The 13,830-nt window shown below is 32.9% G+C and overlaps 2 protein-coding genes across 2 annotated transcripts; one reads left to right on the forward strand and one right to left on the reverse strand.

The window, feature by feature from the left end:
* Nucleotides 1–343: 343 nt before the first annotated feature.
* Nucleotides 344–7,486, forward strand: LOC131651451 (aspartic proteinase CDR1-like). The gene is made up of 3 exons (XM_058921114.1): nt 344–576; nt 651–1,219; nt 7,194–7,486. The coding sequence occupies exons 1-3, from the start codon at nt 344–346 to the stop codon at nt 7,484–7,486; spliced, it is 1,095 nt and encodes a 364-aa protein (XP_058777097.1).
* Nucleotides 7,487–10,089: 2,603 nt separating this feature from the next.
* On the reverse strand, nt 10,090–13,577 carry LOC131654035 (cinnamoyl-CoA reductase 1-like). The gene is made up of 5 exons (XM_058924434.1): nt 13,328–13,577; nt 13,061–13,215; nt 11,867–12,052; nt 11,372–11,724; nt 10,090–10,451 (listed from the first exon to the last, which is right to left on the reverse strand). Exons 1-5 carry the CDS (start codon nt 13,461–13,463, stop codon nt 10,271–10,273), a joined length of 1,011 nt encoding a protein of 336 aa, XP_058780417.1. The 5' UTR covers nt 13,464–13,577; the 3' UTR covers nt 10,090–10,270.
* Between the last annotated feature and the right edge of the window lie 253 nt (nt 13,578–13,830).

Here is a 13,830-nt window from a genome sequence, read left to right on the forward strand (position 1 = left end):
CAAAGAATTCTCAATCTTATCATGTGATGATCTTTGACTATTTAATATTCAACAAATAATTTTGGTCCATTTTCTACTTTATTCTTGCTACTTAATATAATTACATGTTTTTTAATAAATTGAGTTATCTTTGCCCTATGATTCCGTTGGTGTATATCTCATGAGTTATTCGATTGGTACCCCTCCATTTAAGGTCTATGCTTTTTTAGATATAGGTAGTAATTTAATTTGGCATGAGTGCAAGCCTTGTAATATATGTTACAACCAAACATCTCCTATTTTCAATCCTTCAAAATCTTCGAGTTACCAAAATATTCCATGTTCTTCAAGAACATGCAAATCTATGGCAGATGCTTCTTGTTCTTATGATCGAGATGCATGTGAGTATACATTAGATTATGGTCATGGAACAAAAACTCAGGGAGATCTTAGTGTGGAAACTCTTACATTGGATTCCATCTCCGGTTCTGTTATCTCATTTTCTAAAATTGTGATAGGATGTGCACATACTAATACTCAAGGCTTTGAGTATAACGGTAAAAGTTCTGGTATAGTTGGCCTTGGAAAAGGGCCTATGTCAATTATAAAGCAATTAGGATCTCTAACAGATGATAATTTTCATATTGTTTAATCGTCAATGAGTATTACAGAACATCTAATTTATCTAGCAAACTCAACTTTGGAGATGCTGCTACTGTGTCCGGTGATAAAGTTGTTTCAACTCCTATGGTCAAAATGATTGGGAACCAACAAAAAGATTATTACTATCTAACTTTGAAGGCCTTTAGTGTGGGAAATAAGAGAATAAAGTACAAGGGATTTAAACGTGAAGGAACAAATGCTTCTACTAATAACATCATAATTGACTCGGGTACACCTGTATCTCTTCTTCCACGTCATGTTTTTCATAAGTTAGAATCTGCGGTTAAGAAAGTTATTAAACTAGAGCGCTTTCAAGATCCTACTGATTCGTTTAGCCTTTGTTATAATACTACATCTAAAAAACTGAATTTCCCTGTAATTACAGCACATTTTAGTGGCGCAGATGTTAAGTTAGATCCTAAGGGCGTCTTTAGTACTATATTTAAGGGAATTGAATGTTTTGCTTTTCGACCACATAACAATGGATTAGGCCTTTTTGGAAGCATGGCACAAATGAACCATTTAATTGGTCATGATCTCAAAAGAAATATTGTCTCCTTCAAACCTACTGATTGTAGTAAGTATTGAATAAATGTAGACGTCTGGTACCAAACTTACTTGATAAATTAATAATACATTTGTATTTTGTTTCATATTTATTAAGAGGGATAACACGTAAATGTATTGCATTTGTAGCTCAATTCACTTAAATTATTTCCCATTTTTAGTCTAAATTTAATTGCTTTGTATTTGTATTACGCTGGTATTTGTTTATTTTGCAAGCAAGGTTGTCAAACTCGCGAGTCTACTCAGACTCGTAAAGGGTCCATAGACTCGACTCGCAGAATCGACTCGCAAACTCGTACGAGTCTATGGGAAATAAAAAATGACTTTCAAAAACCTATAAGTAACACATATATGACTCAATCCCAAATTTCTACACTTGTAATTACCTCATATATGACACAAATATAAATAATGGTACACAAATTAACATTAAAAATTAAATTTCATACTCTATAAAAAACTTCTTAGCAAAAAAACTCGAAAATAAAACAAATAAAATAGCATAGCATGTAGTTAAAGACTTAAAGTACTAATATATTCTTAATTGGCTACTACATAAAGCAAAAAAAATATAAAACATATATGCTAATGCCTTCAATCATAAAAAATTCAGTGAAATTATCACCATAATTATCATCATCATTTAACTCTACCCCAGATGAATCAACTTCTTCATCAGTAATCATTGTTGAATTAATTCAAGTTCTACTTCCACCTAACTCAACATTGTCATCCCACCACATCATAACTTTAATAACAACAACATCATCTTAGACAATATTGTTAAGAATAACATCATTTTGCTCAACAATAACTGTAGTTTGCACATTATCTTCATCAGGATCTTCAATAATCCATTCATCATCTGAATGAATATCTTAAAACGAAAGAACAACACTCTTTACTGGTTTAAAATCTCTTGGGGAGTTTGGATCTTTATTGGTTTAATAAAACAAAATTAAAAAAACTAATAGACTCGCAAACTCATGATAGACTCGCGAGTCTATACGAGTTTATGCGAGTCTACCCGAGTCTATTCGAGTCTATCAAAAAATGATTCTATGTGCGAGTCTACTCGCTTACGCTTCCTAGACTCGTAAACTCGTACGAGTTTACGAGTCTACCCGCGAGTTTGACAACCATGTTTGCAAGTATCTATTTATTTGAAGACTTTATGAGAAAATGAAGAAATGAGAGTACAAAATAGCAAAAGGGAACAAAAAGAGAATAAAAGAAGAAACCAAGCCCAGGCCCAATGGAGTCTCACACGTGGCCCACTTGAAGAAGCATGACGAACGGCACCACCTTGACCTTGACGAGCGGCATGGGCCTTGATGGATTGAGAAGCCCGTCTTGAAGAAGCATGACGAACGACACCCCCCCTCTTGGGCCTGGATTGAGACGCCCGTCTCTTTTTTCCTCGTTCCTTCTTTGGCACGTCATGCCAAATAATATGCAGTTGAGACGCCCGTCTCAAGACTCTTTCAAGGATATTTTAAGTTGAATATCCACGTCTCTGTTTTACACTCCACGAACCAAGTCAAGCCTTCCTATTTTTGAGGAGAAAAAGGAGAAACGAGGGGAAAAGGAGGGGGAAGAGGCAGTTAGCATGAACCATAATAAAAAGGAAGTTTAAGGCCAACAAAAAGGGGTTGGACCATATTTTGTCCCAACCACAGTTTCTCGTTCAGTATTATTTTCTTTTCATTCATGCAATTCTAATTCCAGCATCTGTTTCTATTTTCGTTCATCTTTTCTCACAACAATTTCTACACCGGAAATTGTTGTGAACCTTTAATTGGTCTAATCTTACGTTAGATTCAAGTCTTTTATTTCCTTCTTTATTTTCTGCTGAGTAATTAATTGAAGAACAATCCAACCGACTTGTGGTGGAGAGTTCGAGTACTTGAAGATTCAGAGTTTAATTCCAGTTTTTAATTTACAGTATTTACTTATTGATTTCATGATTAATTATTATATGCTAATTAATATGCCTAATTATTATTATTTATGCATGTTTAATTTAATAAGTATGTCTGGCTAATTTAATCAGATATCAGCATGTAAATTAATCTAACCAAAAAGGATCTGAAATAAATTGGCCTAAATATTATTTTATCGAAAATCACCTTTTTCTGGTTTTTGTGTCTAATCGTATTTATTAAAGTTATAAAATCAACAGAGCGAGAGTTTGAGATTTTAGAACTGATTAAGGTTAAAATCAACAGAGCGAGAGTTTGAGATATTTAATCGGATAGTAGACACAGGACATTAGTTTTAAGGACAGCGAGAGCGTATTAAAACTAATTAGATATTATTTGTTTTCAAAAAGTGTTTTTAAACTCAGGGGGACAACGAGAGCGTATGTTAGGGGATATTAGCATAATCTAAGTCAACAGAGCGAGAGTTTGAGATGGGGGTTTTTAATTAAATAATATCCGTATGAAAAAGGTATTTTATTAATTCTGATGTTTTCAAAAAGCATTTCTGATGTTTTCAACTGAGGAACCATATACGATGTGTTGTTTTTTACTTACCCATGATATGATAGAGCTGTCAAGATAAAAGTAAAGCTAGGTTTTGAACACGCCCTCAAATCTGAGTCCGTGAATCACGTTAATGCAGTTATAGAAGAAGTCTTCAAATGAAGACCTTGTGTTGGTGTTCTCTTTATGTATCAAAGATTGCGGTAAGTTGCCCCCAGATGCGCTGAAGTTGCATTTGATTTTGATAGGTGTAGAAACAATATGCAAATAGAGAAAAATATGTCAGGACATGGGTGTGTAAGACATATTAATTTATCAATCTAGCTTATGTAAATAATAGGATTAGATAAACGTGAATCTTTACTATAGTCAAATTTATGGGATATAAGGGTATTGTTGGTGTAGCTGTTAGGAGGTCGGTTTGTTGAAGAAGATCGAGACTGTATTTGTGTTGGCATACTGAAATGCCTTGAGAGGTCCTTGCAATTTCGAAACTGAGAAAATATTTTGTTTTCAATATCTTTTGTGCAGAAGAATTTTGAAGTTTCTTATTTCGACCATATTATTGGATGCAATCATTAAATCGTAGAAATAAACTAATATAGTAGTAAAAGAATGATTATTAGCTTTAGTTAATAGAGAGTAGATTTGGATTGAATGTAGCCTAGAGTGGTAAGAGTAGTTAATTTTTGATTTCATTGTCTACTACAGTGTTAATATCTAGTTGGTGGGGATACCAATTGTTGGAAGCAGCTAATGAAAGAAGAATGTGTATACTAGTCATTTTAACAACATGACTAAAAATTTCTAAATAATCAATTCCCTCGATTTGTTTGAATGCCTTAGCAAATAAACAGGCTTTGTACCTCTTAACAGTTCCATTGGCAAAAAGAAAAAATTTAAAAATTCATTTGTAGCCAATCAGGTGTTTGTTGGGAAGTAAAGGTACTGAGACCCATGCATTATTAATTGTAAAAGACTCTAGTTCGTTGTTAATGGCAAGCTTTCAATTAGTATTAGGGTCAGTAGTAACTTGTGTATAAGAAGAGGTTCAGTGAGACTAGAAAGCTTTAAGTTAAAACACTTATGAGAGTTTATAAATTAGCATAGGATATAACATGATGTATTGGATAAAGAGATTTACTTGTTGCAGAAGGTTGCTTATAATATGAGAAAGTGTGGGTGTAACATTGGTATTATGAGAAAATGTGGGTGAGTGGTGGTTATGTGAAGATCAGGGGGAGAGGTATAGGTTCAGTGGGATGTTTAGGATGATTAGAAAAATACGTGATTAGGATTATATAGGGTAATCATGGGGGTGAGGTTGGTTTAAAATTGAGCGAGTTAGGGAAATATATGTTTAAAAAAAGTAGTGTCGCGAGAGATAAATATGATATGACCTTTTGTATAATATATCAATTCATTTTCTACTACGTGAATCAAATTCAGTACGACCAAGTTTAGAAGATACAACAAATATAAGATAATCAAAAACTTTTAAGTGATACTAATAATTAAATATAGGGATAATCATACTTTACCCTCTGTCATATAGGCGAGATTCGGGTTACCCCCTATAATTTTCTTTTTGGATTACCCTCCTATAATTTTAGGGTACCCCCGAAGTGTCTAAAAAACTATGAAAAGTCGGGGGTAAACAAAAAAACAATTTTACAGGGAGGGTCATAGGGGACAAAAACGTAGAACTTTTCATATTTCAAGAGGGTAATCCAGAAAAAAAATATTGGGAGTAGCTCGAATCTCGCCTATATAACAGGGGATAAATCACTATTAACCCGTAAATATATTATACATAATAAAGTAATGCGAGTCGTGGTTTAAAATTTTAGGTGGTTAACAAATGATAAGAAAAACAATAAATGGTATAGCATGAGCCCAAAATGTTTTAGGGAGGTGATATTGAAATATAAGGGCTCTTGCAACACTTAAAGTGCGTTGATGCTTTCTTCCGATAATACCATTGTGTTGTGAAGTATCAACACAAAAGGATCGATGATGGATACCCTTTTGTTGATAAAATTATTTTTAATAATAATCCATTTTCATTAGTAGTCCTATTTCTTTTACCAATTTTCCCAAATTGAGTTTAAACGAAAGATTTAACAAGCATCATACAATCTGATTTAGAATTCATCAAGTAAAACCAACACTAACAACTATGGTCATCAACAACATTCGAATTTTGAGAGTAACAGAATCAGGGGGCCCGTTAAGCTTAACTTTGACTCTATATACTTATGGTGATTATCCTGTAAGAATTATCTATCAAAATACATTGTTTGTCATCATCAAAAAGGGGGAGATTGTAAGAACAAGATTTGGTTCTCCATCTGACCTTTGAGTTTTGATGGTAATTGCACATGTTATCTAAGAGAAGAATTTTGTATGATATAATTTCTTTCTAGTGTGTGGTTGTTGTCAAAATGATTCTGACTCTGATAGGAAGACGTATGACATCATCAAACTATGATATCAACACTCTGGAGCAAAACATGTGATGTGTACATGATAAAGTCAAAATATAATGATTCTAATGAATGTTAGTTCTAAAGATTATAATTGAGACATTATAAGAAAAGCCTAGAAGGCTTTCTAATTTGATGTGTTTCTAATGTTACATGATTCTGAAGATTCTGAAGACGAAATATCTAAAGGTCAAGTTCTAAAGAGTTTCTAAAGACAAGGTTCTGATGGAACGGGTTTTGAAGACTCTGAAGATATTACTTCTCAAAGAACAAGTGCTGAAGATTCTCAAGATAAAGATTATGTTGAACAAAGATCTTGGAATTAGGAAGACTAGGTTCTGAAGCCTCTGAAGACATTAGAAAGACTGAAGATCATAATGGTTTTGAGCTAAAAATAAAAGTACAAGAACTTTATGACCTCTACATCGATAAGGTGGCACAAGTACATCTTTTCTATACGGTGATGTTGACCATTCCTTCAAAGTGACCGTTGGGACTTTGCTGTTGGAATATGTTTCCAAGACTTCCCTTCAACGAAACTATTCTCTCAAGCTCTATAAATTAAAGATCTGAATGCTTTAAAAAAATATTGGTGACTGTGCCACTAGTTGGGTGCTGCTATGCATAGCCAAAGCGCTGATGAAATGATGATACAAACTAAAGCTAAATTGAAATATCTAAGTACAATTTGAAGAAAATTTTTGGCTCAAAGAAAAAGAAGAACTTGAAGTCAAAATTTATATATGTGTGTGTGTACAACGATGCAACATGGTAAAGCCAACTGAAGCTAGTTAGGTGAAACATCAATAAATTAAGAATAGTAGCTTAGTTGAAACATCAATAAATTAAGAATAGTAGCTTAGTTGAGATTGATATTCAAACTAGAAGAAACATTAAAGTTCAAGAAAGGAGCTTAAGGAAGAAGCTAAAATTTGAATGATAAGAAGTCGTAGTGCTCACATAAGAAAGCTTTTAAGCCATACAAAACTGGATGCTTGAGAGTGTTAAGCAGGTTTCTTAGAGGTTGTATCAAGAAATGTGAGATGTAAGGTTAAACCCGCTCTAGGGACGAAACAAGTAGAGACCGAAGGTGGAAAACCGGTGAAGCCCGAAGTGATTGTTGACCAAATAATGGATGCATGGGCTCGTATTGCAAGTTCGCCGAGAAAAGAATTGTATGTTGATGTTGTATTTCAATTTTGGAAAATATGTGAAAAATATCTCGATTTATTGAAATACGTTGAAAGCACCATTCTTGACAAGGTGAAGGAGAAGTTTGTTTGTGCATGGACTGATAAAGTCTGAGCATACAAACCTCTTTCGGTCGGAGCATTATGGTGGTGGAGCATCAATTTAAGGACAACATCCTTTACTCTCAATTGATCGGCAATGTGTCTCAGGCCGGATTGAATTATATCTTTCACGAGGCCAAACGTGGTGGAACTTTTGGTGGTTATAGCGCAAAGTGTGGTTGCACTATTATTATCACGTATGGTCTTCCGTGTGCTTGTGTTATTTCTAAAAAGGGGAGATTAGGTGAGCCAATAAGAATGGATGAAGTCTCTTAGTTTTTTTAATTTTTTGTTTCAAATTACGATGTGTCTTTTAATCAATGAATGGATCTTTTATCCTTACAAGTGTTGTTGTTCTGGTTTTATGAGTCTGGGTTAATCCCGTAGATGCATCTACGGAAGAGTTCCGTAAGTGCAACTACGGAATAAAACAACGTTACAAAAAAAAAAGGTGCTTCCGGAAGACAGTTATGGGGTGGGATGAGAAATTGTCAAAATATAAAGCTTATTAGGGCTATGCTCAGGGGTTTGGAGCTTGCATATAGACTTTGTATTAACTTTACAAAGAGTAGTCTTTAGGGTGAGGTTTTTGAAGTTAGTAGTCTCCCACCTTCAAAATATCAAGCTCAGTAGGGCTTTCCATCGAGGGGTTACGAGCTTGCATGTGGACTTTGTGTTAACTTTATAAAGAGTAGTCTTATAATAGTCAATGTTGATTCGATTTGTTTTAACTTAGTTAATGAATTTCGCAATTTTAGGCAATGGATCATTCCTTTTTGGTATCTTTGTTTTCTGATGGGGCCAACCCCTACTTTAAGATTACGTGGGATTTGTTGGTTAATATGGTATCTAAGAGGTTATTTTCTTGGAAACATAGGTATGTCAGCCTGGGGGTAGAGTAATCTTACTTAATTAAGTTCTTAAGGGCTTACATATTTTGTTCTTGTCCTTTATAAAAATGATTTGTTAAGGTCTTGTAGAAGATTTTTAGAATTCAAAGAAAGAAGGTTCCTCTAGAATTTCAATGAAGGGTGATTCTAAGGTTTTTTTAGTTAAGTGGTATGATGATTGCAAATCTAAGCTAAGAGGTAGCTGGTGCGTTTAGATCTCTGCTTTGTAAATTTGGCTCTTTTAGAGTGTGTTTGGATGAGGTAATTGACAATTTTTAAGGAATTTAAAATTCAAAGCAATTCAAATGATTCAATTGAAATCCATTCATTTTTAAATTATTTTGTTTGGATGGAGTATTAAGATAATAATTGTTAGAATTTTGAGGTAATTTTTTATAAAATTTAAAAAATTTGGACCAAGTTAAAAAATTGAAAAGTAGGAACCAATTTGCAATTTTTAAAAATTTAAAGGACCAAATTGTAAAATTTAAAAATTATTAAGGACCAATTTGCAATTTTTTGAAAATTTGTAGAGTCAATTTCATAATTTCAGAAAATATGAGGATCAATTTGCAAAATTTGGAGAAATAATAGTAACAAATACATTTTATGCAGTATAAGAGGAATTTCAAATTCTTTGATTTTTGGTGTCATTTCAAAATGATTAAATTTAACTTAGATAAAATACTCTATAAATTTCCATCACTTTAACAATTCATCATTTTTTTATCCAAATAATAAATTTTGTGCAAATCATTTTAAATTCCTTTGAAACATTGCATTACCTTATTAAAATGCATCATCTAAACACACTCTTGGACAAATAGAGATGGAAATTGGATTCATATGTATCGGGCCTCTAGTCTAATATTTATCCGATAGATATATAGATTTCATGGTGTTTCTTTCTAGACTTGGGTATGTCACGTGTACGTACACTTAAGGGAAATGTGTGCTTCTTACTGGATCCATAACAAACGATTCCTATGATTGGTTTGAGAATGGTATTAGTAAGTAGGTGGGAAATCATCCTCACACATCTTTCTTGCTAGACTTGAGGGTTGATTTTACCTTGCTCAAAATCAGGTTTCGTAAACTTTTCAATATCTCATATCAACAAGAGTGGTTTGTGAGCAAGGAAGATTTGTGGGAAGACGAGTTCTAGTTTGGGATCGGAGATGGATGAGATCCGTTTTTATTTAAGAACATGAGATGGTTGCCAATCAACTTTCTGTTATTCAGAAATATCCACTCTCTCTATAAAGATTGTGGCATCAGAAAAATAGCCACTCTCTCTGGATAAAGATGGTGGCATCAGGCTTAGGATATGGTATTCTAGGTAGCCTCGATTTTTTTACCTTCCTACCAAGAAATCTTCTTACTACTCTCTAGCTTCGTAGGGGGATTTAGTTATTTCTCTCATGATTATAACTTTATTGTTCTATTGGTTGTTTGACTTATTGAGTATCTCTCTTCGCTGCCATGGTTGTTTTCCCCTTCCTTTTGAGACTAGTTTTATCTTTTGCTTTCATTAAAACATACAACAACAAAATGAAACGAAAAAACAAAAGATCTAAAACCAACATACTGCAAAAATCTAAAGAATCTTTCAAATTTATGAAGATAAAGAAAGTTCTGTTACCTTCTCGTACATGATATAAAACCAAAATACTATTTCCAAGAACTTCTCAAGTATTGAGCCAATAGGGTGAATTAAGAACATCACTGACAAGGACAACAATAACATATTGAGATTATTTTCAAACATGACAATTACAATCTGCATGATGCCTTTCTATAGTAGGAAAGATGTCCATAATGCGCAACATGAGCCAGTACCTAGTAGATTGCTAAAAGCTGCTTCTGTTTTTGTCATGAATTAAACTTTTTGACAAATTGAATAAGGATTAGGATTTGACTTCTACAGAATCATCTTCTTTTGGAACAGGAATGTGACCATGCTCTTGCAGACTCTTAACGGTTTCATATAAACATTGACTCACTGGAGTAAATTCCAATCCTAAATCTTTCAGTTTTTTGTTTGAGAAGATATGTGGCTTCACTCGAGGGTTCTTTTCATCTGAACACCTGCATTGTAAAACATTAACTTTGTTAACTTTGAACCTATATGACCCAAGGTGCAAGTTATGACCTTGAAGAAATTAAATTCCCTGCAGTTTGCATTATCACGCATTCAGACCATTGGTGACCGTTCGATCTTGATCCAACGGTTCAAGGAAAACAAATGTTAATCTTATAATATAAAATATTAAATTTGAATCGTGTGATCTTGATTCAACGGTTTCTAATGATCTAAATGCGTGGAAGTGTGATATTGCTACTGCAGCAAATCATCATCCGACATTGAATGTAACATTTATTAGCAAACATATAAAATGATTAAAAACAAAAGGATAAATTTTATTGATATTAATTATTTAGATATGCCCATATTAATGGAAGAGGTAGATAATATATAGAATATAGATAGTGTGATAAGGAGTAAGGACATTGAGGTTGGTAAGGAGGCATATGCTCCACTTATTTCAACTTTATAAAATAATACCAATAGTTTTAATTTCACTTTCGATACTTTATTTAGGTGGTGGAAATGGAACATGGAATATAGATAACATAAGATAGTCAAAGTTGGTATACCTACTATGTCACCTTTCAATTCTTTTCCAATTTTTTTCAACATTTATAAATTTTTATTCTATACTAGCTCCTTTTTTTTTTTTACTGACTAGTTTAAAGAATAAAATTTTGTCTTTTTAAAAAATAAATAAGTAGGTTGTCACAACTATGAATATTGTGTCCTTGCATGAAATTTTGTCTTTTTAGAAAATAAATAAGTGGGATGTCACAATTATGAATATGTGTCTCTGCATCTGATATCTCTGCATAAATAACGACTCGTCTGAACTAACCGGAACTAACAGAACTACCAGCTCATATTAATTAATAATGAAAATTATAATAGGAAGAATAATTGAAGAGTGGCTTACTTGGTAGGAATTGGGTATTCAGGGAAATACTTAGCCAGAATTTCAACAAGTTCTCCACGGTGCAATGAACTTTCAGCACATAAGTATCTACCAGAAGCAGAAGGTTTTTCATAAACAAGTATGTGTGCTAATGCAACATCCCTAACATGAACATAAGCTTGTGTTGCATTTGCATAGGTTTTTGCAGAGCCAGTTAAGTACTTTAGTATGTGAATTGTGCTTGCATTGATTGTGGGTTGTAGCAATGGTCCAAGAACCAAAACTGGATTCACCACAACCAAATCTACCTTTTTCTCTTTTGCTATATCCCATGCTGCTTGTTCTGCCACTGCTTTCCCATAACAATACCAATTCTATAATATTCAAATTTCAAATCAGTTGCATTCATCATTAGAATATTAGAATATGAGTTATAATTTATGAAGCACGGACACCTAGAACACAACACCGACACTAGTACTATAATAGTGGTTTATAAATGAAGGGAATATTGACCTTGGTGTTCTTGCAAAACTCCAAATCACTCCAACAAGACTCATCAACTTCAACATCAACGCTCCTGTTCGGGTCCATATAGACTGCGCCAATTGAGGAAGTGAAAACCACGCGCCTCACATTTGCTTCTGCAGCCGCTATGATAACATTCTTTGCTCCATTCACTGCAGGCTCCACCATCTCTTCCTGTAACACATTACCCAAATAAGAAATTTAATAATTATTTTCGTGTAAAATTAAATTAGTATATTTGAAATTTTATATTATTAATAGTAATAGATTAATTTAAAAGATATATAGTGGAAGATTAATTTGAAAGTTGGTGGGTGTGAAATTTATATGCCACGTCGTATAGAGTTTTACACACGTTCATTTTATTCTGTCTTGAAAGAGAACAAACAAGGTTTATTTATGGAAATATTATTAAAAAATTATGGAAATATAAGACCCACCAACCAACGGTTCAAATAATCACAGCGTATGACATGATTCTGTTTATGCTACAACGGTACTTTCTATGGATCTAATCAGTGTATAATAAGCTTTGTTTGGCAATGTCATGTTTTTACCTTTTCTTATAAATTAATTTAAATGGTTTTTAATTTATTTATTTTTCTCTCAATTTTACTTCCGTTATCTAAATTAAAAATACTAACTATCAATTAAAAATACTTTTTAAGAAATTCATTTATAAATTATTTAAATAGGTTGATTTTTTATTAATTATTGTAAATTCAATCTGATAGCTTATTCTCTATGGATCATTAAGCTAGATTAATTACAAAATTCAACGGTTATAAATTAACTTATAAGATATCTACTATTTTTTTTATAGAAATGAACCTAATTGATTATTTCTCATATACACAACCAATCAGCAACTTATGTTAGCCAAATCAGATATATATTCTAAAATTAATTTGACAACATTGACATATTAATGATTTTTTAATAAACGACAATATAAAATTATTTTAGGCATACACATTAATCTCAAAAACATAATCAATATTAAATTAAAAATTGTAAATATAATATCTATTTTAAAGTATTTTCTTTCTAATATACATGAAACCCATTCTGATTTAGCAGACCAATATTTAATTGGTTTTATTTGTGATTGGATCCTTTGATTGAGAAAATAAAAAGATTCTTTAAATAAAAAGGAAGAAAATGAAGGGAATGAAAACTGACGGGGTTATCGGTAACGGGAGAAGCAGTATGAAAAACACCGTGACAACCGTTAACGGTAGCTTTAACGGAGTTAAGATCCAATAGATCAACTTTATGCAGAGTTAGTCTTTCCTTTGCTCCTTCCAACTCCTTCAAATGTCCATTCTTTGCATCATCTGAAATCAAATCAAATTTCATGCATGTTCACGTCAAAATATATTAATTAATTAATTCAGATGAATTTGATTATCGAAAATTAAAACGCGATTAAGAAATTAAGCAACATGCCTGGGTTTCGCAGGGTTCCTCGGACGGTGTAGCCTTTTTCGAGGAGGAGTTTTACCATCCATGAAGCGATGAATCCGCCGGCGCCGGTGACGCATATGGTTTGGCCGGAGAGCGATGAAGGTTCGGCGGAAGGCATATTGGTGGTGGGGAAAGGAGAAAGGGAGTGGGATAGAGAAGGTGATAATGGGAAAGTTGTTGTGATGTGATGACTTGTGACGTGGGGTTGTAAGAAGTGGAAATATGAGAGAGGAATTACAATCAGAAGCTTTTTATAACAAAAATCGATTCTCACCAACCCCGTTACAATATTTTTATTTAACATATATTATCTCCATTTTCTTAATAAAATAATGAATAATGCTATACTTACACCCCCAAACTTACACCAATACTTACACCAAACACTGTTCACCGTATTTATACAGTGAACAGTGTTTTTTAAAATAAAATAATAATATTTATAAAAAATATTTTTTATTTTTAAAATTATGGACGATACTATT

Source organism: Vicia villosa, linkage group LG2 (assembly GCF_029867415.1).
Source record: "Vicia villosa cultivar HV-30 ecotype Madison, WI linkage group LG2, Vvil1.0, whole genome shotgun sequence".
Classification (NCBI taxonomy): domain Eukaryota; kingdom Viridiplantae; phylum Streptophyta; class Magnoliopsida; order Fabales; family Fabaceae; genus Vicia; species Vicia villosa.